At 45.2% G+C, this 26475-nt stretch overlaps 1 protein-coding gene across 2 annotated transcripts in view; it reads right to left on the bottom strand.

Annotated features, from left to right (window-relative positions):
* Positions 1 to 26475, bottom strand: part of Peli2 (pellino E3 ubiquitin protein ligase family member 2) — a 145315-nt gene that overhangs the window by 116968 nt on the left and 1872 nt on the right. The window contains exon 2 of one of the 2 annotated variants that reach the window (XM_063241128.1): positions 22086 to 22274. The exons of the other annotated variant lie outside the window; for it this stretch is intronic. Coding sequence (XP_063097198.1) covers positions 22086 to 22153 — 68 coding nt within the window. The 5' untranslated portion in view covers positions 22154 to 22274. The remainder of the gene's footprint in view (positions 1 to 22085; positions 22275 to 26475) is intronic. 2 annotated transcript variants of the gene reach the window in all.

The following is a 26475-nucleotide window of genomic DNA, read 5'->3' as shown; positions in this document are numbered from 1 at the left end:
AATACACAAATAGAGAAGAAACAGCTCTTCCTTCAGAAGAATTCAAATTAATAAATGTACAAGGCATGGAGAAAATACAAAACCATCACCAAGCAAACATCACAGTAATTAATAACTGCCGCAGGCAAGATTAGCTGATGGAAGCTAAAATCAGTGGGAGATAACTTAAGGAGAAACATGAAAATTAGTGGGGAATGTTTTCCCCAAGATACTTATCGATTATGAAGAGAAAACTAACTTTACAGAGGAGAATTAAGTGGACCTCGCCTTAGCCAAGTGATCAAAGCAACATTTCATCGTCATGCCCTTCAGATGCAATGACTGTATCGCTCCTAAGGTCTCATAAGAGTGCATTAGACCAACCCAAATAGAGAGATGGCAAAATAACTGATCGATACCCAACCGAAGAGCCACGGGACGGAGGACCTTTCAGAGGCTGCAGCAGACCAAAAGGCATAACAACTGATGCACTGGGACATCCTGTGCTGGACTGCAGAACAGAAGATAACAAAGAAAACTGGAGGAATTCGTACAAGCACTACAGTTTAGGTTCTAGCGTGGTACTAGTATGACTCTCCTACTTTGTACCATAGTTATGAAAACTGGTAATATTAAAAGAAGCAGGGTAAAAGGTACTTGGACCTTACTATTTTTACAATTTTCATGTCAGATAAATTTATTTCAAGGCAAAAAGCAAGGTATTGCTGTAGTTTAAAAAAGATTCCTAAAATAGTCCAATATTTTCAGAAATTTTAAATAGTTTTGTTTTAAAAAATAGATCTTTTTGAGTTACAATACTATGTATATCTTATAAATTTGTAGACATAAATATTATAAACAGCAAACTGTGCGTTCTTTAAAAAGTGTGCTATAATATCTTAATTTAAAATGAAAAGCCTGCACAGGCAGGGATCAAATGGAGAACAGTTAAAAGGACATGTGCGTATGTAATGGTGTGTCCACATGCACGCAAAGAGAAGGGCCTGAACAGCCATTTGCTCGTTTGCTGTTTAATGAACTCGTACTAAATCCTACAACATTCCAGGCGCTCGTCAGCATACTTCTGTGACACAGCCTCCAGATTCATGGAGCTCATTATACTCCAGTGAGAGAAAGACAAAAAGGAAGTAAATGTGTAAATAAAAGTTAATATGTGGTCTACAGAGGATCACATAGTACACACCAGATCACCAGGACCTCGGAATCCCTGACCAATTCAAGCAGTCCTGAGCGCTGGACGTGACCGGATTCAGCTTCCCTGAAGGGAAGGGCTTCCCAGCTGCTGTGGGAAAAGAGCAGGGAGGAAGACCTCATGCCCACCCAGATGGCAACTACTTCCTCTGAGACCCAAGAGTCTACGCGACTCAGGCTCCCTTCTGCAGTTTTCAATTTTCCCTAGCTTCACCAGTGAACATATTCCAGCTTATTTAAGAAAAGACAATGGTCTACAAAATTAAGGAGCTACTCAATTTGCCATTCCTGTTTATGTACATTTCTAGTAACTTTGAGATTTCCCATTGTAACCTTTTTGTAATAATAGCATCCAGGGACAGGACAGAAAAGAAAATGATTTCGTGTTTCTGTTTGAAAAGAAAAGACTCTAGCGTTTCTAAAGTCAAATAAGAAGCTCAGAGTTAGTTGAGAAAAATACTGCTTCTATGCCTTGAATTCCTAACTTTTTGAAAAGTTACTGAATGTGATACATCCAAGGACAATGACTGGTAAATGGGACGTAACTGTGGGTGGGAGCTTCTTTAGAAGTCCTATAGTCCCAGATGGTGCAGGGTGTAGAAGAAAGCCCCCATTAGAAATGGTAGCACTACATCCCAAATTTGCTGCAGATTTACACATGGGTACTATGTGTCACCTATTTGTTTGTTGAAAGGTCTAGTTTGTTTTAACCTTAAAGGGTGAGCAAAAATTTGAAAGGTGAAAGAGAGACCATGTCAATACCTGATGCTCCACTCATAAGCATAGAGTTACCTCCTATTTCAAAGCCTAAGAAAGAAGAATGATTTCAAGAGGCAGTAGATTAAAGGTCAATGCTCATCTCAGATGCCCATTTTTGGATTGGGTCTTTGAATTTCGGGAGTTTGATTTTTTTTAATTCCTTATATGTTTTAGACACAAGTCCTTTGTCTAAGAGACAGTTCACTAAGATTTTTTTCCCAGTTTGTGGGTTTTCTTTTCACTATGTTGGACATTTGACATGCAGAAACTGTTTAATAAGATGTAATCTCAGTTACTGATTCTGGGAAGTATTTCCCGTGAGGTTTGATTCCTGTTCATGAATTCTCTACCTACCCCTATATCTTCAAGATTTTTACCCAATTTGTCTTCCAACAGATTTAGTGTTTCTGTTTTAATATTCAGATCTTTGATCCATTTATATTTTAGTTTAGTACATGGTGATAGGCATGGGTCTAGTTTTAGTTTTCAGCATGTGGAGAGCCAGTTTTTCTAACACCATTTATTAAAGAGACTGCCGTTCTTCCAGTGAACATGTTTGGCCCCTTTATCAAAGATAAGGTAGTTGAGTGTGTTTGTAGTTGTGGTTGTATCTTCTAATCTATTCCACTGATTGTCAGATCTGTTTTTATTCCAGTACCATGTTGATTTTATTACAGGTGCTTTGTAGTATAACTCATTTCTCAGAAAAAGAAATATAAATGGCAAATAAATACATGAAAAAATGTTCATCATCATGACTCACTGCAATGCAAATTACAACCACACTGAGGTTCCATCTCACTCCAGAAAGAATGGCCAGGATCAAGAAAACTACCAACAACAAACTGGAGAGGCTATGGGGAAAAAGAAATTCTTCCACACTGTTGCTGGGAGTATAGCCTGGTGCAACCACTGTGGAGGTCAGTCTGGAGAGGTCTCAAAAGGCTGGGATTGGAAGTCTCATTTGATTCAGCTATTCTGCTTCTAGACATATTCCCAGAAAAACTGAAAACATCGTATCACAATGATATATGTGCACCCATGTTTATAGCAGCACTATTTGAAATAGCCAGATCTTGGAAACAACCTAAATGTCCAACAACTGAGGAATGGATAAAAAGTTGCAGCATGTTTATACAATGGAATACTACTCAGCTATAAAGAATGATCATATTTAAATATTTATAAATAAGTGGATGCAACTTGAGACCCTACTCATGAGCTAAATAAATCAAACTCACATGTATAAATACCGTATAGTCTCCCTAGTATAAGAAATGATGAGTACATAAAAGTTTATGGTAATCATGATTCCCCATTACATTGTTTTGAAGCCTTATAATGTTTCCATTCATTAGTTGGAATACTTTTATCATGGGTTGTTTGATTTTATTATCTGTGATGGTATGAACAGCTATTCTGAAGAAAACAAGACATTATAATAGCCAGTGCTGATTTAATATCATCTTGTTTTGAAGTCCTACCATACTTCTGTTTTTTGTTTCCATTGGTTCTATCATGTAGTATCTTATTGGATTTTATCTTGTGTGGTAGTATAAACAAAATTTTTATGGACAATGGGATAAGATAGTAACCACTGTTTGTTTTCTGTTATTTGGTTCTGAATGCCTTATAATGCTTTCATTCTCTTGAATGGTTTTATACTATTTTGTTATATTTGATACTATTATGTATGAAGGTCTGCTCAACTATTTCAAGGAAAGAGACATTATGATAGCTACTGTTATATTGGTTTGTCTTGTGGTGAAATACTGTGTTGCTTACATAGTTCTGTTCTGATCTGCTTTGTTATATCCTCTTTTATCTTAATCGCTTTAAAATAAAAATTTGTTTTTTAAAAAAGCTAAGAGGCCAGGCATGGTGGTACATGCTTTTACCGCTAGCTACTGGGGTAGCTGAGGCAGGAAGGTCACAAATTCAAATCCAATCTAGAGGGAATTTACTGAAATCCTGTTTGGTGTGTGTGTGGCGGGGGGGACAGAGTTGAAAATGTAGTTCAGTGATAGTGACAGAACCTAGCACATGGAAGGCTCTGGTTTCAATCCCCAGTACCACGAAGATTTAAAAAAAGATAAGAAGAACCAAAGATTTTGAATGTTTTAACCATAAAAAAATGAACAAACGAAAAAGAGCTGGGCACAGAGCTGTATGCCTGTAATCTTAGCACTCTGGGAATCTGAGACTGGAGGATTCAAGGTCATTTTTGTTTGTTTGTTTTGTTTTAAGCAGAATATATTTATTAAGAGAAAGAAAGCTTCTATCTGAGAGACAGACAGAGGGGTCTTGAGTGGGTTGCTGAAGATGCGGGTTTGAGCCCAGCCTAGGTAACTGACTGAGATCCTGTCTCTAAATAAAAAGGACTAGAAGAGTGGGGATGTGGGTCAATGTGAAGAGCACGGATTCAATCCTTTGTATTGAGAGGGATAATGGGAGGGAGAGAGAGAGAGAGAGAGAGAGAGAGAGAGAGAGAGGAAAAGGGAAGGGAGAAGTGGAGGGGAGGGGAAGGGAGAGAGAAAAGGAAAGGAAAAAATGAGGAATGGAATGGAAAAATGAAAGAAAATATTTGAGGAGACATATATTAATACTGGTTTCACAATTGCATAAAAATGCCACTGATACTGGTAAATATGTATAATTTTTCTATTTTTATGGATCAATTAAAAATTAAATCTTTTCAGCGTTGAACAATTCTTGTTAATATTCAAACATAAAAAAAAGGCCAATGCCCATGGGAGAATGTTGATAGTGCACCACACGGTCACACGTAGTACACCTTGCAGCTGCTAAGCTTTGCCAATGCCTTTGCCCAATACTGCAAACATTTTCCTTGCAATGAAATACTTCAAATCCAGGAACATGGTTCATGAAAAGAATCAGCTCCTAAAAGCTATGAGGCATATTTTACCACAGAAAGATGGCAGCAGCAAAGGGCAGGTGCTGAGTACATGGACACCACACAAGACTGAAGTGATAAGGCCTCCTCCTACACTTAATCTCTCTGACTATGCAAGGGAAAACAGAATGAAGCCTGCAGAATAAATCCAATGATCACTCGAGTTTAAGTCAATTAACATAAGTTACACTCTCATCTTATCCACTGATTTAACAGGAAACAGCACAGGACTACACCACTGCTGTGTCTGCCAGCTGGCCCAAGTCTCATAACCAACCTTTTGGTTTGCAACCCAGTCAGGTAAGACTCCACTTTATAGTGAACATGCTCTCCTTGGTTAGCAGAGAACAAAGTAATTAGAGTACCAGGGAAAAGAGGACAGAAATCAACACAACCCCCATATCCACACCCACACGCTCCACCAGTCAAGCTGCAAGCTCTCCGCATCTATGGGCTCTCTGCCTCCTTCCTGACCTCTGGGAGAAAGGGGAGGCCCCTCTGAAACCACGTCGCCGCCCCTTTGTCCCATGCATCACTCAAGGCCAGTTCTTCTGTCATCAGTTTTCCTCTATCTTGTTTTGGTTAACACCAAATTTTAAAGTAAAGACACTATTGGGTTCGCTGCATTAACTTAAAATCTAAATTAATTTTAAACCTTCAAAATTTTCTTTCCCAGCTGTTCCCGGGAAACACCTACAAGAACCCTCTGGAGGATAACCGCCATGATCTTGACTGGGAAACTTGCAAATGTAACGTCTTTTCATAGGAGGAGTCATTTTCAAATGTTTGCTTAAAGTTAATATCCTTTTCCTTTTAGATCTCATTTCACATGTAAAATGTAAACATAAGGATATATTACTGTTGAATTTATTGTTGCTTTTCTATTTCTAAAAATTCAGACTAATTTGCACCTAAAAAATGTGAACACCTCCCCCAGGCTATGTCAGTGGGAGAAGCCTGAATCACAGGTCACCCCCATTCTTTCCCATTGCTTTCCCACATGCTCAGCAGCTCTGTCAGAGGGAAGAAGTAAAAGCCAGGCTGTGAAGAGGCACCTGAGAAAACAACACACCAACAGCACAGGAGAGGCCGGTGTTTCAGCATGCACTGGGGGTCCTGTAATCACAAGCACAAGACCAGCTGCGAGCACAAGGAGACTGGCAACAGACTGAAAACAGCTCGCTCTTTTAGTTACGCCACTAACTAATCACAGAGACAAACAGAACAAATGCTAAGATAGCTCACTGGATCAAATCTCTAAAGTTCAAATATTTCACCATTACTCACACATCTCTAACAGTAAAACTTAACTTTTAAAAAATGAGCCAAACAGGATCCTTACAAATTCAAATTGACCAAATCCCCTTTTACACAATCTCCCTCTTAGGCAGATGCCACACAATAGTCTTTTCCTGCACAGATACTACAAAAAATTATTGATTAATACTTGCCAGTTTTTGAAAGAACAAAAGAGGGCCTTAAATCACCTATACTTTTAATTAAGAAGCTGCAGGCAATTCTGAACAGAGGAAATGCTCAAATACTGAAAAACATTTTTTCTACTCCCGCAGAGTGATTGCCCTCCATATGGATGGTGCTCTGTGTTAAAATTCATGTGAAAATACAGCCTTGAGACTCAGCACTTTTTTCCAAATACATGTACAATTTTCAGAGTACTCAAGTTGTTCTTTCCTCTGCATGTGAAATAATCACTTTGTTCAAAATCAGCCTGTTCTTGGAGGAAGCCTCATTCTGAGCACGCTGGGCTGTGGTGAGCACCTCACAGGCGCAGCTGTTGGTGGTGAGCAGCTGTGGAGGGCACGTGGCCCAGGGAAGCAGAGTGACGCACACCTGGGCTACACACCCCAGCTGGTTCACAGGCATCCGTGGCAGAGGCAGCCCTGATCCCACCCAGAAACCATGTTCATCAAAGGAACCAGGCGGATGCACTAGTCTTCATTACAAGTTCAGCACCCAGATCAAGCAGCGTTTCTGTGAATTTCTTACTCCATGCCATAGTACTACTCTAAAGGCTTTTAAACTCTTCTGCAAAGATTAACCTTCTACCTCCTTGAGGTACATTAGCAATTTAGACTCACAGCACTTTAAGATCTTAAATTCAAAACACTCATGTTCAAATTGGCTCACATACTATTTTACTTTTGAAACAACACATGAGAAAGTTAGAGCCCCACACATGAATTTGTGTTGTCATTTTCCCTTCACTGACTGTACTTCGCACGATAACCCTCAAAAGGGAAGGAGGAGAACATGTAACACCACCTCTTCCATGCTGCTTCCATGCTTCCTTGTGTCCAGGAGTCTAGTTTGCAGCAAGAGAATCAAAATTAGGACAGGTCGGCAACACGCCCAAGGTGACAAGGACCAGCATTAGGAGCCCTGGTCTGTGGGCTGGCAAGGGAGCAGGCCCAGGGAACCACTGGCTCCATGTAGCTCAGGTTTTCACTTTTTTCCTCTACTTTAATCCAGGCGCACCGCAACTACACCTTACATGGTCCAGAGAGCTTTGTTTCTCTGTAGCTGTTCCAAATGGCTAAGAAAGAAATTTCTCAAATTTCACAAGAAAAAACTGTCTTACTAAGCACATTCAATAGCCTCTCCCTTGTAAGGAAAGCAAGTTACTGGGGATTCTTACATTAAGCTATAAAACACCTTCTGAAAGCTATTAGAAACCTCGTAATCCATTGCTTATAAACTCAGGACTGTCACCTTTGGTGCAGTAAGGAAATGAAACCAAGTGTCCACGGGGTGGGTGAGAATTCACTGTTTTAATCAAATGTGTAAAATCAAACACCAATCAAACATTTCATCCAATAAACAAGGAAATGAGGAGTGGCTTTTCAAGGAGCTGAAAAATAGCCTAATCGTGGACTTTCTCTTATAAAACTCAAAGCTGTAAAAGGTGAACCAGCAAGGCGTGCTGGGGAAGGAATGATGCTGGGGTTTACACTTACAAGAAGTAGAGAAGAAGGGAAAGGAGGAGGGGGAGAAGGAATGGAAAGAGAGAAAAGAAACCGAGATATGCCTTTGATTTCAAAGTGAGACCACTGGCAGAAGTCCCGTATAAATGTGCGGTTCACACATCCATTAAAACCCTTGAGACTCAACAAATTACAGCAGAGGATGTAACAATTACCAGGGCCAGCAGGTTGAAGTGATCAATGATTAGTTTTCTCCTTATTTAAACAAAAGGAGTCGCTCTATCTGAACAGTCCTGGAAAATGACAGACCACATTTGATGTCTCCGCCTCACTTCCAGCCCCATTTTCTACGGCTGAAATGCTGATCTAATCTCATTTTCAACAGCCCAGTGCATTACCAGAAACTGCCAGTTTAAAAGGTTAAAAATATGATCTGGTAGTTAACAATGATGCTTCCAAATTATATGCTCCACAGACAGACTCAGCAAACAGGTTTATTCTGTGGCTACACCACCTAAATTCAGAGACACTGGGCATGGCCATTAGCACAACCACACAGGGCTGTGGGGGGCAGCTCCCCCTGCAGAACGCAAGTGAGCTGACTTGTACTTTTTAAACCCTGTAAGAGTAAAATGTTCACAGAGATTATGAAAGGATGCCCTTGGGTGTCAGATTTCTACAGCTTTTACATTTACAAATGTTTTTCAGTTATCACTAATGTGCACAAAGATCAATGAGGCAAGCCTCACTCATCAAAGGAAGATGCAAGCGGACTTCAAATGTGCTGGAAAAAGCAGAGTCATCCACTGTAATTCAGAAGCAAAACCCACGACAGAGACTCCCACGAACCTTCAATGGTCCACAGGCAGGACAGCCCTGAGTCATCCCAGTCAGCAGGGGACTCTCCTATATCCAGGCTGCGGACTATTCAGCTCAGTTTTCCTAGTGAACAAAACATTCAGCATATCATGCTGGTGGCCCTTGTCTTTTTTCTTTACAAATCCAGTTATTTTTGGTCCAGAGGAAAAAAGTGGTCCAGATTTTGAAGTATAAAAGGCTGTATCCAATTTAATAACCGTCACCATGTGTAGCTAATACATTTATAACAGCCTGGAACGTCAGCTCTTAGAGAAATCTCACTTTAGAGAGATCTTTAGTAAGAAATTAACTCATCAACCACCAGTGTTCCCCCAAAATCTCTGGGCAACCAGCCCTTTGCATTATTTCTCATTCCAGAAAACATCTTCAGTTTCTGAATCATTTTTGATTGAGCACATGTGCCCTTCGTATGTCAGAATGAAAATCTACAAAACTAATCAGCCAGATACTATAAGACAGATTCACATAATCCGATCAAAACTAAATGAGCAAATTCACTAAGCTACTTTACCAGACCACAGTTCACAATCATTTGCACTGCAGCTTTCCCCCAAGGGTCCATGAACACTGTGCAGCACACAGACACCCCCACAGCGGGCAGGGTAGGAAGTAGCACACGCACTCACACCACCCACTTCGTGCCCCTCTTGTGTTTTACACTTACACTACAGTTTTGGGGTCACAGAGGCACCACTTAGAGTAAGGGTCTCAATTCACAATGATCTCTGCCACTATATATACCTCCCTCTGATGTCCGTGTGATTTCTAAAATATCATGTTCCCTTTTTATTTCTTATAAGTCCCATGAGTAATCTGAATTTTAGACATCTCATTACCTATTATGGTCCCTGTAAGACCTGGAGTGGGAATGGCGAGAAGAGATGAATATTCACTGGAGAATTCTGCAAAGGTGAGGCCAGGTGGGAAGTGGGGTCGGGGTGGCGCAGAAGCAGAGGAAGATGGTGATGAGGGAGGACTTCTATTCCCCGGCTACACATCACTCTTTCCAGTGAAAAGAAACAGTTTAATGACAAGCTCTCTGGCCCCTCATAACAATTTAGAAAAGAGCAGAAAAATAAACTCAGGTTGGCTTTCTGATTAACCGAGCTGTCTTGCTTTGACTGTGTAACAAGCTGCACTCAGCACTGTATGATGGAAGAGAAAACTCAACAAACAGCAAGAATGCTCGTGAGGATGAGAAAAAAATGTATCAGAATTGGAGGAAGAGTAGGCATCATACACATATTATAAGCATAACGTTTTCTAAGAATCACAGGAAAGGAGCTGAAGAAGACACAGTGAAAGCACACAGAAACACCCCAGCCAGAAGACAAAGGCAAAAGCATCTGTGATAAGTATCAAGAAAAAATAATGGAAAAAAGGACTTATCTGTGACTTCACAGTGAAACGATAAGAAGCCTGAGCAACTAATTTTGAGTAAAAATAAAGATTTATCACTGTCAAAATATGGCTGGGTTTGTTGACTTTTCCATGGAGATTTTTAATACCACATACTAAGAAAACTCATTTAAAGCCAAAGCTGAAATGACTGTCAGCTTCAGGTCATAGCCCTGTACTCATCTCCTTTAACCCTTTCTCCTTCTTAATGTTTAGAAGGAAATTTCTAACTGGTTACCATCTCATCTCAGGGCTCCCCAGTCAATTTCAACCGGCACCATCCTGTCTGTGCATGGTGAACTTTACAGCCACCTTGCCTTGGGAGACGCAAGCGGGAGAATATTTTTTAGAAAGACGATTAGAGAAATAGAAATAAACTCAAAGCCTATTTTAGAGTAAATAATGCATTTTTAGAAACCATAGCACAGAGTTGTGAGAAGGAGCTGAAGCCACTCACAGCAGAATGCAACCCCAGGAGGGCACCCCACATCCCAACCAGGGAGCTGCCAGTGCTGGCTAGAGCCTGGATGTGGGTGGGGGTGGGGGAGCAGCTCAGGTCTTGCCTGAGGAGGCCCAATATGTGTGTGGGGGGCACTACCAGTTCCAAAAACCTCACTAGAAACCTTTGCTCCTGGCTGGCTGGAAGGGAGGGGAGACAGGTTGAATATAACACCAAGCTACATCCTTAAGGTAAGCAGGATGCTTGGACAGACAGAGCTGGAGCACAGGTGAGCAGAGGGAGTTGTGTAGGCAAAAAATGAAGGAGAGAAGGATGTTCTGTGTCACAGGAGTCCTGGCTGGCGTTGCACCCAAGCTAGGGGATGAGATACACTGGGCTTACCAGGACAACACAGGCAGAAAATTTATCGTCCCGAAGGTGTCCTTTCCTCCTAGCACATAACCTGATTGTCTGCAGCCACATGCTTCGCAAATGTTTCTAACGATCCAGAGACCTCAAGCAGGGCAGAGCCCCGCCTGTCTCTTCTTCTCCACTGTGCCCTGTTGCAAAGACACACACCTTGGAAATCACATGGCAATTCCCAATGACAGTCCCCCAAAGCAGACATGTGTTAAATAACCTATTAGCACATACTTGCTTTGAGCAACAAAAATATTTTTGGCTTATTTTAAATGTTTTTAGCATTGATTTAATTCCATAAAAATAAAGTTCAGTCAGCTAAAAATAAAAAAGACATATACTACATATAAAATGGAGTATACAAAAATGTTTATGGATCATAACTAAAGTCAATGTGCAAAAAAATAAAAAGAGTATTAGCATCATGGAAGATTTTTCTTTCCTCTTCAAAACTTTTTGTTAATATTCTTTATCCTTCTAGCATACAGCTTTTTAAACTAACATATTACTTGAATACAAATGTTCTCTCAAAGGTTTTTTTTTTTCATTCAGTGAAGAAAAGCATGATTAGTGTTAACACTGAAAAGTTGTAAGAATATAATACATACAACTTAAAACTGACTCAGTCTAAGGGAAACTGAGATGAAATGATTTCTCAGGAAATCAAAGACGTGACTTACCAGCCTACACAGTGAGAGTTTGAGAGGACAGAAAGTCCTGGTAAGAGCACAGAAAGATCCACGAGGCTGAATTTAAAGCACCATAGAAAGCTCTTTCCCCCAAGGGAGAAAGTCAAACATCCAAAGTGGATCTCAAGGGAGCAATAAGAAACACCAAGGACTCCCATGACCTTCCTGGGCCTGGAGGGCAAAAACTTGAGCACACAGCCTCTCCCAGGGAGGGGCCTGGCAGGGGTCCCCAGCCGCAGGGATCCTGGCACCTATTGCCAAAGCTGAAGACTGACACCCTTCTGATCTTTATCAAAGCTGATCACTGACAATGGCACAGCGTCAGTACTGCCTCTAGTCTCACAAACCCTTGGTACAAGAACAAGATGCCTGTGCACACTTGGAGGTGTGTGAGACCTTTCGAATGAGACCAACACTCCAAATTGTTTTCTGTCTTGCAGCTGACAGGCCTGACTCAGGAACGGGGTGCCTCTCCTCCTTTGGAGAAGACCTCGCATCCTCCCTGCCAGCACAGCCCACCCAGGCCCCGACCTTTTGCAGGCTCCACACACAGATGAAGAAAGAGGGCCCACAGGCAGATGCTGTGGGGTGGTGGGAGGGGCCAGCAAGGCACGCCCTGCCCAGTCCACTCACACCACAGTGCACTCCCAGCACGCGGCCTGCATGTCCTCATCCCAGACAAGATTCCCACTCACAAACCTAAACTATGGGCTTGGGACGGCCATGGAGCTGCAACATGAATTAGAAAGTGACAGAGATGTGTGTGTGTCTTTTCTCGCTTATCAGAGGGAGACAGTGACTTTCATTGTCTTTTAATATTTAAAGCAGCAGTATATGAACAGACACTGCTATGAGACAATAATTCAATTGAAGGGCATTCTGGTGTGTGTAAACCACTCAAGTTTCACCCCGTGTAGTTTATTACATTATCAGGCTCTGCTGATTGAATTACTCCCCTGCAGTGCTGCCAGGTCCCTGCCTCCTCCACAGAACACCGCATACTGCTTATCAAGACACTGTGCTTGTGCTCTGGTATTTCACCACTGGCTCACATAGGAGCATGTCTGCTAAGAATGGTTTTCTGAAAGCCGGAGTCACACACACCTCACCATGCATTATAGAAAAGACTCAAATGCTTCATAGGAAGGGAGGCTGCGCAGCCCAAAGCTGTGGCCACTTTCAGGAGGATCTGAGGCAACTGAGTTTCATCAAAGCCTGAGAGTTTGCATCTCGACCATGTCAACACAAGGTGGTTTTCTTGCCCTATTGTTGGTCTGTGCCCTGGGGACTGCTGAACGCATGCCACTACTGGGACACATGGCACTCAGCACTGTCAGGGGAGGGCGATTCCCTTCATCCATATCAACAGGAAGAACAGGATTGTGAAAGAAACCCCGACATGCAGCGGCACTGGGCTCCAGACACATGCTGAACGTCACTGTGGAGGGAAAGTGCTGGAAGCTCCTCTTGCAAGCTGTGACCTAAATGCAACTACAGCCTCAATGACGCCAACAGCAGCGCAGGATAAAGACCCACTGTGAGAGTGTGTGCACAGCTACAGGTGATCAGAGGCTCTGGAGAAGGGAAGAGCAGCACAATAGATCGTCCTGGAAACTAGGGCAATGATCAAGGCAAGTCTTCCCTGAAGCATTAATTCAACTGTAATATAGCCAAGTGAACAAGCAGGCATATAGGGTGAGGGTTACTTTTGTCTGCCTAGAAATCATGCATTTAATGTTCTGAAAACCCACTAAAAGGAGACACAGCAAATTTTTTTTCCTCAAAGAGTCATCTAAGTTGTAAACATAAGAAAAACCACTTATCCTTGCTGGTAACCTCATGGAAAGAGTGGCATATGTTTAATGAGAATACCCAGGACACAAGAGTTTGGCTAAAAACCACAACAAAAAAGTACAAAACTTGCAGAACTTAAAAACAAATGTGTTGGAATCAGAAAAGTCTAAGTTCAAATTAGAGCTCTGTCCTGTACTAGTCCAGTGACCTTGGACAGGTTTCTCATGCCCCATGACTCAGTTTCCTCACCTGCCTGTGACCAGTGACGGTCCCTCCCCTTTCACCAGTTCCAAGGCTGGCGGAAGCAACACTCTGCAAAGGACCTGGTGGGGAGCAGCACTCCAGGAAGGGCAGATGCCACTTTCGGGCCCTATGAGCCAGCCTGAGGGAACTCTCTCAAGGACAGAAACAACTGGGCCACAAAGGAACAGTCATAGGACAGCCAGAATTTCCTTTTCATCTCCATAGGAAAAAGCAAAGGGAAGGAAAAAAAATGGTTCGGATACTGATGCTTCCTCCTTAGAGGTGATTCTAAGCTTAGGTTCCGGCCTGGAAGCTCCACTGCAGTGTGAAAGGTGTGTGGCACAGAAGGACGGGTAGAGGAGGGAACAAGGAGCCCTGGCCAGGCAGGACAGGCAAGCAGGGCAGCAGCCAGGTACTTCCTGCCAAGTCGCAAAACAGAAATGTGCTCAATGACACCATCTGAGGGGCTGGTCTGGGGGTAGGACACCAGGTCCACCTGTTTCACACTGCTGCTGGCACTGAGAGAGGAGACAGGATGTGGCAAAGTTGGCTAAGAAGGGACCAGTCACTTATAAGACCCCAGGACCATATATAAAACTTCTTGCAGGTTCCCACAAGATGGAGACAGCATAAACAAGATGGTGCCACCAGAGGCCCACTATCATGACTCTTCCAGTAGCCCACTCTCTGTCTTCTAGACCAGCAGAACTTTTATTTTGCTCTTTCCTCTTCTGTTTGGCCCAGGTTCACTCTGCAGAACCAGTTTCTCCCTTACCCCTTTATCCCACACTTTTCAAACTTTTGGCATCATTTTAGCTTGTCACCTTCAATTCTTTGCTCAAGGCAAGAGGAAACTGAACTATGTTTAATTGGCAAGCCATTCCTAAGGGAACTACCTGGCCACTGTATCAGCAAGAGTTGTCCAAGGCTGTCACTGTCAGAAAGAGTTGACCAAGGCTGAGGAGACTGGCAGCCCAGGGACCAGCCCCTCTGGACCACAAGAACGGCCTGGCAGACAGCTATCTTCCTGAGGTCACCGGCATGGTGTCATCCAGACGCTCCAGACACAATGAAAGGAGGCCCGTGGCCACGCCCTTTGGACAGTGCTCAGATGTCACTACAGGGACCTCAGGAGAGGCCAGGTTCAGTCATAATGGAAAGTATAGGAAGGGAAAGACTCTCTGGTCCCCAGCTGCTTGGCCTGTGGGGTCAACCCCTCCACACTGGTTGCAGCCCAAGTTCTGAAAGCTATTAGGTGGCCAACTGATGACTCTGACCCCAAGGGATTAATTCAGACCATCACACCAAGCAGGGACTTGACTACACCTTGGCAGGTAAAGGGAGATGGGGAGGGGACAGTGGCCCGATCTGACTCATCTCCAGCCTCAGGGCTGCCTCCTGCCTGGGATGAGTCTGTCAATAGTATCAGCGAGGCTACCCCACTGTGTGCTTGCAGGGCTCACCCTCACACCTTCTCACTGCCCCTGGATTTCCAAACACACTGCTGTCCCCCGGCGCCCACCACTCGGGGCCTAGGAGTGCAATGCTCTCTCCTGCCCACTGGCAGCACACTCCTGCTTGGCCTGCCCATCTCAGTTTACACAGGGTCATTTCCTCCCAAGAAACCAGTTTTAACCCCCCTGGAATGCTCCCCCTAAGACCCCACAAAACCTTGCCAGGTTTAAATTGCTTATATTTCTCCGCCAATAGACCATAAGGTCCATGTAGATAGGGTCCTCTCTGTCATTATCCACCATGAAGCATAAAACCTGCTGACCAGTTGAGGGCAGCTCAAACTAACTTTCTGGCCTTTTCCTTTCCCAAGCAATTCAGTCTCTGGCCACATTCCTGTGCCTTTACTGCTTCTCCTGTAAAAATCCAGATCACCCTTCCAAACTCTGCTGCTGAAAGGCCACCTGGGCTGAGAAGCCCTCGGCAACCTCCCCAGCAGAACTGTGTTGGGGTAGAAGGAAGTGCACTGCAGATCCACCTTCTGCAAGGCTCCCACCAATGCAGATCGTGTGCTTAGACAAGTCACCAAGCTGCAGCCCCACCACCCAAATGAAACTCAGCTCCTGGACCGATGGCACAAACACCTAACAGAACCTGGCACATGGCGGTCCCAGAATCACACTGCTCCAACCCCTGCTCCTCTGCCCTGCACCTGATGCCTCACTTTGCTTATGTGACATTTCCTTATGTGACATTCCTTCCAGCACGGCTGGTCCTCTAACTGAAATCCTCCAAGCAGCCAACAGCAGCATCACACATGGATGGTAATGTTTCGTGCATGTGTTTAGGTGATTCTCAATCCCCATATGCATAATGGTCCTACTTTTCATTAAATATATCCATGTGGAGCACATGAAATTTAATGGACAATCCCTAAAGTCTTAGTATAGTTGTAAGTTTTAAAAACTACAGAATTATAAAAGCTATGAACTTTTTAAGAACCTCAGGGCCACAGATATAGCTCAGCAGCATGGGCACCTGGCTGGCAAGCACAAGGTCATTAGTTCAATTCCCAAAATACACTATTTAGAAATTTAACTCCTTTAACACTTAGTTAATTAATGTCAAATTCAAAAGTTTGAGTTTCCCTTTTTCAGTCCCTCTAATTAGAGGTAGAATATGTTAAAATTCCCCAAAAGGACTTGGGGGAAATGTTAGAAGTCATATTTATCTCGGCCAGCAACATGACAAGAGGAGTCCTACCTTTTCTCTCCCCTGGACACACATCCAGCTTTGCTCCCACACCTGCAGGTCCCTCAGACCTGCAGAGCTGGTGGCAGAGCACCCAGTTGACCACCCACGCTGCCCAAGAGCACCCTTCCTTCTCTGCTGGCTTCTGACCTAACAGGGCACATCCTCCAAGGCATACGAGATATGGGAAGCATCTCAGGAACCAGGCTGCACGTTTAGTGCCCAGGGTCGCAGACAAGTACAACCACTACAGATGAGCTTCCTATCCACTCATTTAACTGGTGGACTGCAGTTGTGCTCCATACCTGCAGGATGCTGGTACAGATCACTTCCCTTACTCAAATCTCTGCGGCTTCTATTATTTCATGTCAGGTGATTTCTAAAAGCCTGGAAATCTGTGTCATGCACTTAGCCAGCCTGGGTGAAAGCTGCTTATGTGGCAGGCTCCCACAGGCATGGTTTTCAGCTTAGTCGGGCTGCTCTGTGAAATTTCAGGAGATAGAACTGCGTATAGATGTCGATGATCACAAAGAAACTCATAGCGCCTTACATGTGATGAAGCTATTCCACAAATACTTTGTTAGCTAAGTTTTTCAAGCCGTATCATAACTAACTTTTGGAATAACTCACACAAAAGCCTGAAATTCTGCTTATTAAAATAATCACCTGAAGGAACAACAAAAAGTAGGTGGCACTGTTTCAACTTCAGAGTTGTCAGACCTGACGGCTAAAGCATTTGCAAAAAGAGGCATTGTGGTGTTCAAGCCGTCTGATGCTACACTAACAAAACTTCTGGAAGTGCAGTGGTATAAAACAAGTGCCACCCCCTGCTAGAGACTGCCATTTGGATAGTCAATGGGATAAGAGGCTCGCCCTGCTTGGTGAGACCTGGACAGGCAGCTTGATGGACACAAGGACCTAAGATGGCTTCACTCTTGCACCTGCTGCCTGGGCTGGGCTGGCTGGAACATCAGGCGGCCACAGGCTTTTTCCCCTCTTCTAATCTCTTATCCCCCAGAGGAACTCTGCCGCAGACAGCAGTCAGACTTCTATGTGACAGCTGTCCTCCAAAAGGACTTTATGGTCTGACCTGTGCCCCCACCCAACTCATTATGTTGAAGTGTTAACACCCCCTCAAAAAAAAAACCCCAAAAAACTCAAAACGTGCCTGTATTTGAAATGAGAACTTGGCTAAATGAGAAGCCTGAATCAGGTAGCATAGAAAAGGAGGCATCTGTGTGTGTGCATGTGTGTAGTGTAGTGTAAAGGTGCTCAGCTGTAAGCCCAAGACAGAGGCTTTGGGGGACCCAACCTGCTAACATCCCCATCTGGGATTTCCAACCTCCAGAAAGGAGCAAGAAAGGGTTCTGTTGGTGCTGCCCCAATCTGCGCTGCTCTGTTACAGAAGCCCCAGCAAATGAAGGTAGAGCTCAAAAAACTGGAGACTCCAACCTCACACCAGCAAGCACCGAGGAGACACAGGTCGGCCAAATCAATCACAGAATAAGCCCGACTCGCGGGAAGAAAGGAGGAATAAGCAGAAGTCCAAACTGGAGCTCCCCATCTGACCTCTAGCCATCAGCCACAGGACCAAGAGAGAAAACTGGCAGGTACCTTAGTGATACAGCTCTTCAGTACAATTTTTTCACTGGATGATTTAAAGGCTTGCGTGAATGCTTATTAGGCAGCAATAGTTCAGGTACAGCATGTGAGAAACTATCTTAAAAAGTGCAAGGATCGCGTCTGCATCCTTTTTTGGGATCTGGTATGAAAGTACATTCCTTGGGATCCATGGTGCTTCTGCAGAAAGAATCCTGAAGTAATCAATCAATCACTCCAGGAAAACTCACCTGCATGCTGACCAAAGTTCTGATCATAATTCCAGCAAATATAAGGAGAAGCAAAAAAAACCCAGAACTTGAGAAGGTCACTAGGGATGGGGAAGCAGTGGGGATGGCGCTTCCCTGAGGTGCATGGGAATACTAAACACCACCGATTTCCTACCAACAGCCAGAAGCTGACCACAGAACTGCCTTCTGTGGCTGTTTCTGTCAAACTGGTACTAATCAGATTGGAAGTCCAGAGAATGAAATCATGATTTCTTACTCTAGAAACACATTCTGCATGAGCAGAAAAACAGGGAATAAGCATAGCTAAGCATGTGAGAGTGAGAAGCATTACGTGGATGGCTGGAGAAAAGAACCTCAACCAAGACTTAAACATGCTTCTGAAAGCACCCCTGATGCGTTTGTAACTGCTCTGTCCTCTGAGAGGCATGAGTGCCGCAGTATTTCCAGCCATCACAACACACAACAATGACCCTGGTCCACGCCACAGTGGCCTTGCAGTGCTGTTAGGCATAGCTGGTGGCATCAGCACAGAAGATTCATTCCCAAGTCAGAAGCTTCTGCAGGTGACAAGATGCCTGCTCCAAAATCCATGAGAAAATTGCGATTGAGAGAAGCAATGTCAGGAAGTGGCTCAGCATGGCAGGGAGCAAGGTTCCTGCAGACTAGGAAATGGCACTGATCCGGATGACGCTTCTGTACTGAGTAGGGTGCTGAGGCGAGTCCCTAAAATCCACTTTAGTGCACACCTCCTTGGGCCATAGAGAGTGCACCCCACACTCTACGGGCAATGGAGCTGAGGTCGCCGCCCTTGAGGGCAAAATTCAAGTGACCACCAGTGGGACTCACCCCACTCAGGTACATGGTAAGCACCACTGGACATGAGCATGTCTGTGTCTAGGAACATGAAGTACTTGTCCTCGTTTTTGTTTGTAACTTTTATTTCCCTTTGGTAAACTGTTTGGACACTTTGCCTTCTTCATAAATAAAACAGTACTCTGAAGATCTTGGCTGGAGAAGTAGAACCCACTCGGGGTGGTTTAAGTAGAAAACAAACAAAACCTGCAAAAGGAGAGCTGGGTATGCAGACCAGAGGTACAGGGCTTGGCGCGTCAGGCCTGGGACCTTGGGCGCCCTCCCCAGAACTGAAACAAACAAAAGAGAAAGCTACAAGGATGAGTACTCTCAAAGGACACACACTGTCTTCTCCGAACAGCTTTTCCTGATTCTTCTGTCTCAAGGGACCCAGGACCTTCCCTAGCTCCTTACCCTTCTAGTCTCCTCTCCCTCTCCCGCTACTGCGGGCCCCTGGATGCTGCCTTTGTCCTGCTGCCTTGTGCTTATAGCACTCCTGAAGTTCTCCTTTGCCCACCTGCCTGCTTGCCACCTCTGAGAGGACGCTGGAAGTAGAGCTGCCCAGGGCGGGCGGCTCTGCCTTGAAGCCCCATGAGGGCCAGGGTTGGGTTGCGCTGACTCCCAGCCAGCACGTGAGCCAAGCCTGGCACATAACACGGGTGCTAGGCTCCCGGGGCCAGGGCACCAAGCTGCCCTTCCTGTTGTTCCCGTTCTTTGCCTTGGTGGGAACTGTGGGCCTGTAATGGGTCCTTCCCACCTCTGCAATATCCTCTTGGCTGAGAACTTTCTCCAAGTCCCTCTCATTTCTGAAAACATGCAGCAGTCTCCCCTAACCTTAGAGTGGAGGTTCAAAACCCTTCCAGTAACTCCAAAGTCCTTCAGGACTGCTCCCCTGTCTGCTTTGTATGACTCCCTGTACCTACTCTGCACTTCCCCAGTCACCAGGAACAGCCCCTGACCCTCAACAGAGCCCCTGCTGCACCCATCTCCAGGCTTTCCTAGTGCACTCTTGCCCTCACCTGCATCTCAGCTGTCCCTTCCAGAGCCCGGCAGGGGTGAGGTGGTCCTGCTACTGGCACCACAGTCTTCCACTCTCCTTATGCAGCTCTGTGGCGGGGAGGGGTGGTGCCAGTCTTTGTGCATCCTCCAGTGTCAAGCATCCCAACCCATGCTATCAGCAGATGCTCAGCACTTGGGCACAGTGAGCTGAGTATCAGCAGTGCTTGTCTCCTAAAGGCCTGTGACAAGAATACAGATGTACCCCAGTCTATAAATCTAATTGTTCCACAATTCTGATTGCATAACTGGTTCTACAATTCTGGTTGGAACTGAACTACAAACATGTATTCAGTTGCAACCAGAATCGTGGAAAGAATTAGGTTCACGAACTGAGGCACACTTGTGTCTAGCAATTGACCAGTGCAGGGAAACTATCTGGAAGACTAGGTACCCAATAAATATTTGCTGAATGAATTCCTGGCTTTCCTGATGTGTGGCTCCACTCCTTTCTCTCCCACTGGAGACAACAAATCAGAGTACACGTGGAGAAAAATGGCACTATTAAAGGGAACTCAATGAATCATTTGAAAGATCCACCCTTTATTGCTTGCCATAAATTACTGGACATGGACCTTAAGACTGATGATCACATATGACAGACAGCAGTTGAGAACAGCTGATTTAGACAAAGCTGAAAAATTCGAAGCACCTCTTGCTCTTAGTATTTTTATTTTCTGGAAGATAAAGATGACAGTAAGTTCAGGAAGAATTAATAACTGAATCAGTCCACACCTGTTGGGAGCCGCGGCCGAGCCCGGTCGCCTGCCGGCCGGGAGCGACACCAACATCTGGTGGCCCGTACGGGGATCTGATCACTCCCCTCGGTGGTGTGCAACGCTCCAGCGTGGTGCTGCCGGACAGGTGAGTGGGGGATAAGCCTGGGCTCTGGGTGGCGCGCACCTACAGGGCTTTTAGACTCCCCTCAGGCTCACGCGTAGGTGACGGGTTCTCTAAGTCACACGCGGTGAGTTACAGCCCTTAGAGGTTAAAGATGGGTAATTTACCGAGCGCGGAGGCGCGGCCCTTGGTAAAGGCCCTTAAGAAGCTTTTAAAATCTAGGGACCTCAGGGTAGGTCAAAAAACACTGGAACTATTCATAGCAGAGGTAGATAGGGTGGCTCCCTGGTTTTTACCCACGGGGCATTTAAACCTGCCGTCATGGGAGAAGTTAGGTGGGGACCTCGCCTCGGCGGAATCGGAAGGCGATATTTCGCTGGCTATTCGCCCCCTGTGGGAAATGATACATGCGTGCCTTGAAGGGGAGGGGAAGGGGTTCCCGTCGGCAGTTAGAGACGCGGAAATCATGGACGCACGCAAGGCTTTTGAGCAGGCAAAATCGGAATGCTCTCTGGAGGGATCTGTCCAGGGGGAGAAGATCCAGGGAAAGATAGAGGACACCCAAGCTCTGGAGTCCTCCGACTCAGATAGCGAGGAGGAACCAGAAGGTGGGGCAGGAAGCCGAGAGGCCCAAAACCCCTATGCCGAGTTGCGCCGCGAATTGTGTGCGTGCGCCGCTCGAGAAAAGCAGAGAGAGGAGAAAGGACCCCCGAGCGCCCTCTGGCAGGGAGGAGATAGAGAGCCATCCGCTCCGCCCTGGAGTTGTTTTCCAGAAGCGGTTCCCCGCCGAGAGGCCGCTACAGGGGACCCTCCCTTCTCTCAGCCGGCACTGTCGCGACTGCCGTCCTATGACGTCGCGCCGCGGGGCGGACGGTATTTTCATGGGCGGTTATGGAGGGGTGAACGATGGCCCAGAGGGGATCCATCAATGCAAGGAATAGATTACGGTCCTTATGGAGTATTTCCTGTGCAAATGGCCCCAGGCCAAGGACACAATGTTTGGGAACCGTTTGAAATAAAACAGATTAGAGAATTAAAAAGCGCTGTCACGACCTTCGGGCCCACAGCTCCTTATACCATAGCTATGCTAGAGAATCTTGCCTCTCAGCCTCTTACACCGGGTGACTGGATGCAGCTGGCCAAGGCATGCCTTCCTTCGGGTAGTTATCTTGATTGGCGAGCATGGTATGCAGAGTTCTCTGCCGAGCAGGCTGAGAGAAACGCCGGTCGAGGAAACGGGAGCTGGGGATTTAGCTCAGCGGCATAAGCGCCTGCCTTGTAAGCAGGCAATCGCGAGTTCGATCCCTGGTACCGATAAAAAAAAAAAAAAAAAAAAAAAAGAAAAAGAAATAAAAAATTAAAAATTAAAAATTAAAAAACAAAAAGGGGGAGTAAGCCAAGGCCTTCCTCCAAAGGCGGGGTTATCTATGGCATTATTCACATACAATTTTTTAAACTTAAACAGTGAAAATTGCTCCCCAGCTATGGCACATTGTACCCCATCCCCAAAAAATAAAGGATGGGTTAAATGGAAGGACGTCCTGACAGGACAATGGATGGGCCCGGATCCGGTAATCAGCTGGAACCGAGGCGCGGTTTGTGTTTTTCCGCAGGAACCGGGACGAGAACCACTGTGGGTCCCAGAGAGGTTGACGCGACAAGTCCCTCGACTGAAGATCAGGCCTGTTCCACCAGAGGCCAACCGCAGACCCAACAACAAGATGAGCCCTAAAAGAACTGCAGGACAATCCCTTTTTGGGGGCCTGGAACGGCTTGCTCCCCTATGTGCTACCCTTGTTAGGCCCTTTATGCTCCTTGTTCTTGCTCCTGCTTATAGGACCATCATTTATTAATGGCCACCTTGCGGCGGCCCGGCGTCAAGTACGCCTGGTTGCCCATGCGGCCCTGGCAGCAGCCCGTGATGGGCACAATGACCCCCAGGCCTACGCATGGCTCACTCGGTTGGCCTACGACCGAGTCTAGATGTGGTGGGTCTCCTGCACTCCTTCCCTAATGACACCGCACAGCAGGGTAGGTGAGTCAATGACGGGTAAGAGCGTGCCTCCCCAGCACGACTCGACCTAAGCCAGGCCCTACCCCATACTGCACGAAAGCCGCTGGATTACTAGAATCTGCCCAGATCTAGATGCCTCTCCGAGGGGATCACACGGAGGGGCATGAGTGCATGCCTATGTGCATCCAGGTTCCGTCCAGTTCACTCCTGGCCCTGGAAAAAGGACGAGGGTCTCAAGGCCTTGGCGGACCCGGGGACGGCCGACCAGGGTCCAAGCCAAGGGCCTACGGTGGGCCTCAACACAGGGCATAAGCCTCTGCACTCAATCCAGGGCGGGCTGCGATGCGTACATTCATTCAAAATAAATAAAATAGGGGGAGATGTTGGGAGCCGCGGCCGAGCCCAGTCGCCTTACTTGGCGGACGTGAGGCCTGTAGAAAAGAGCAAAGCCCGAGCTAGATTACCCCTCCCATCGAGTGAGCCAAGTTGGCGCCTGCTTCCTGCCCCCTGATTGCCCTGGCGACTTAAACAGCCCGCGCAATAGATTGGTCTACCTAGCAACCAATGACGATGACCAATCAGCTTGCATTGCTTGCTGTTGCCCTATTGGATGATGAGTCCATATATATATGTATGTGACCCTCCCTGCGAGGGAAGCACAGAGAGAGATAGAGAAAGTCCACCGGTAAGAAAGGACTGGTGGCAGAGCAGAGGCCTCACGGGGCCCATGCGGAGACAAATAAAGACAAGGTTGCACACCGTCAGAATCTGTCGTGTGTTTTTCCTGCCGGCCGGGAGCGACACCGACACACACCTCTTTTCATAAAATAGATTTCTACATACCCTAAGAGAATATTTATTTAAATTAAAACATCAGAAATTCCTTTTCATAGTTATTTCTTCCCATACCTGTGAGGCCCACCGGTAGCTCTTGTCTCCATTCAAAAGCCATCCTGCGTCATGGCAAGTGCCTGTAATCCCAGCACTCAGGAGTTAGAGGCAGAAGAATTGGTGCAAGTTCAAGACCAGCTTGGGCTACAAAGTGAGCTCAAGGCCAGGCTGAACTGCATAGTGAGACCCTGTCTCAAAAAACCCAGAAAAAAAATAACCATCCTATTGCACTTATGCTTGCATTAGGGAGAGCTCTTAGCCACCCCACGCCTGACCACATCGGTCCCTCAAATATGGCAACTGCTAGGTCTTATTTTGTTTTGGTCAACTGTATCTATTTTATCTTTTGGATAAAACATGCTTGCCAGTTTTATTCTTGTTTACATAAGGCATCCCTACATACCAATCACATGATGAAATACATCCCAAAATGAAAAATCCTAATAAAGGTTTCAGCCTTGGTATGTTGAAGAGAGAAACAAACAAATCCAAGAAAGCCAGAAGCCACAAAGCCACAGGGATGGCCACACACTCCAAACAAGGCTAAAGTTAGTAAAGGAAAATATAGCAACCCACAGCCAGTAACATCAGAACCCTTAATAGCCTACAAAACTAGCCAGTCCATCCACACAATCTCATCTGAGCTCTTTACCCCACAACAGAAGATGGCAAGGATTCAATGCTTTTAAAAGCATTGGAAGATCTTTTAGTCTATAGAAGATACTAGGGCTTAACATATTCAGGCCCAAGTTAGAAGAGAACATGAGAAAGGCAATGTATCAGGGTGTATTTTAAGGTTCATTATTATACCAAAAGGAGGAGCAATGAAGCCAAAATCCCAAGGGCACAACAGGAAGAGTATCGAGAACTGGAAGCTGTTTTAAAAACGAATAAATAGAGACCATAAGCACCTTGAGCAACAGTCCTCTCTGTTCCATGGGACAGAGAGGCTGCAGTCTCCAAGAACAGCAGGGCAGGCACCTGCCCCTTCTGTAGCTCTCTCAGATTCCAGGAAGAGTCTACATCTCCCAGTCACATCTAGAAACCTTCATTCGCAGGGGCTCTCAGATTCTTTGTGCTGAGGACACCTCTGCTAGTCTGATGAGGCACCCTGAACCCAATCAGAGAAATATCCCCAACATACAAACTACAAAAGGTCACAGCAACTCAGTTGTATGTGGTTATCAAGTGAGCTCCAAATTATAACTAAACCTTTATGAGCTTCTGTATTAAAGCATCGCATAACAGCCCTAGCAGGAGTCTTCTCCTCCCTTCACTCAGTTGAATCAAATGAACTAAATGTCTGTTGGAGTAGTATGAAAATGAAGATGTACTTTTTCCCATCCAGATTTTTGTGGATTACCTGATTTCCACCTGTAAAGTTCTAGTTTAAGAGCCCTTGGTTGACAGAGCCAGTAAAAATATATCTTGTGAGGCATCAAGTGAAAAATAAAATGCACTCACTGCCCATTCAACTGCCATGGAGGCAAGAACTAAAAGAATGAACACTGTTTTTCAAAACTCAGGAAGGGGGCTTCCTCTAGACGGCAGGAGAGCCGCATGCTCAACACAAACTGCAGAGGGCAATGGAGAGGGCGTGGGCAGCACTGCAGGGTTCAGCCTCCTTGGAGTTAGGGCCACGGGGCCCCAGCTCAGCCCTGGGGCAACTGGGCACAAATCTCCTCCTCCAAGGAGAAGTCTCTGCCTTCTGTACCTCTGCCTCAGTAAAATAAAAGGGAATATGCACCTAGGCCCAAGGCCTGTCCAGCCTTTGCCTCTATCATCACATCATCTCCTCCTTGCTATAGTAGTTATTTCAGTCTATTCATCACCGCCTTTCAGAAACACAGTAACTGCGCAAGTTTTACCCAGTTGGAATGCTCTCATGTACAACCTAACACCACTGAGTCATTAGGACTGTTTAAAGCCTCTATAGTGCACAGCTTATCCCTAAGAAGCAACTAGAGGATTGGTCTTTTCCGCCATTAAGACACCAAATGCAAGCACATTTGAATTCTAGCACCATCAGAATCAACAGATATCAAGCTACTCAGAAGCCGTAATGTAACTATGCATTTCCAAATCTCTCAGCCTACTTCTGACTCCACAGAATTGTCTCTCAAATCCAAAGCCACCAAAATGTTACTAAACTCAAAATTAAAAGCACATTTAAAATTAAGATCAAGACTTAATGATTAGACTGCTTTATTTTTTTCTTCCAGCAGTTATTAAGGGGCACAACAAAGATTTGTGGCTATGACACACTAACTGGTTGGAATTAAAGACATAATTTAAATTCCAATAATTTGTCAGAAAGTAATGTCCACACTAAAATCCTAACTATGGGCCAGTCTCTTAATCTTCATGCAGCACATGAAAAGTTTGCAGAAACATTTATGTGTGGATATAAACATTTATGCATGGATTAACTTTTTAGTCTGCTCCTCAGAATTTCCTAATAATATTTTACTACAAAACTCAGACAGCAAAACAAAGACACACAGCAGTGAAAACAAACAAACGGTATATTTTACAAGTAAGCAAGAGTTTCTATCACTAGCAAACACTGGGCATTTTCTGACCTCAAGGAAAAATGTATTA

This window comes from Cavia porcellus, unplaced genomic scaffold, assembly GCF_034190915.1.
Source record: "Cavia porcellus strain 051 isolate PalLab524CR breed Dunkin Hartley unplaced genomic scaffold, mCavPor4.1 scaffold_31, whole genome shotgun sequence".
Classification (NCBI taxonomy): Eukaryota; Metazoa; Chordata; class Mammalia; order Rodentia; family Caviidae; genus Cavia; species Cavia porcellus.
The sequence above is the reverse complement of the archived record's forward strand: the minus strand, read 5'-3'. Positions and strand labels throughout refer to the sequence as shown.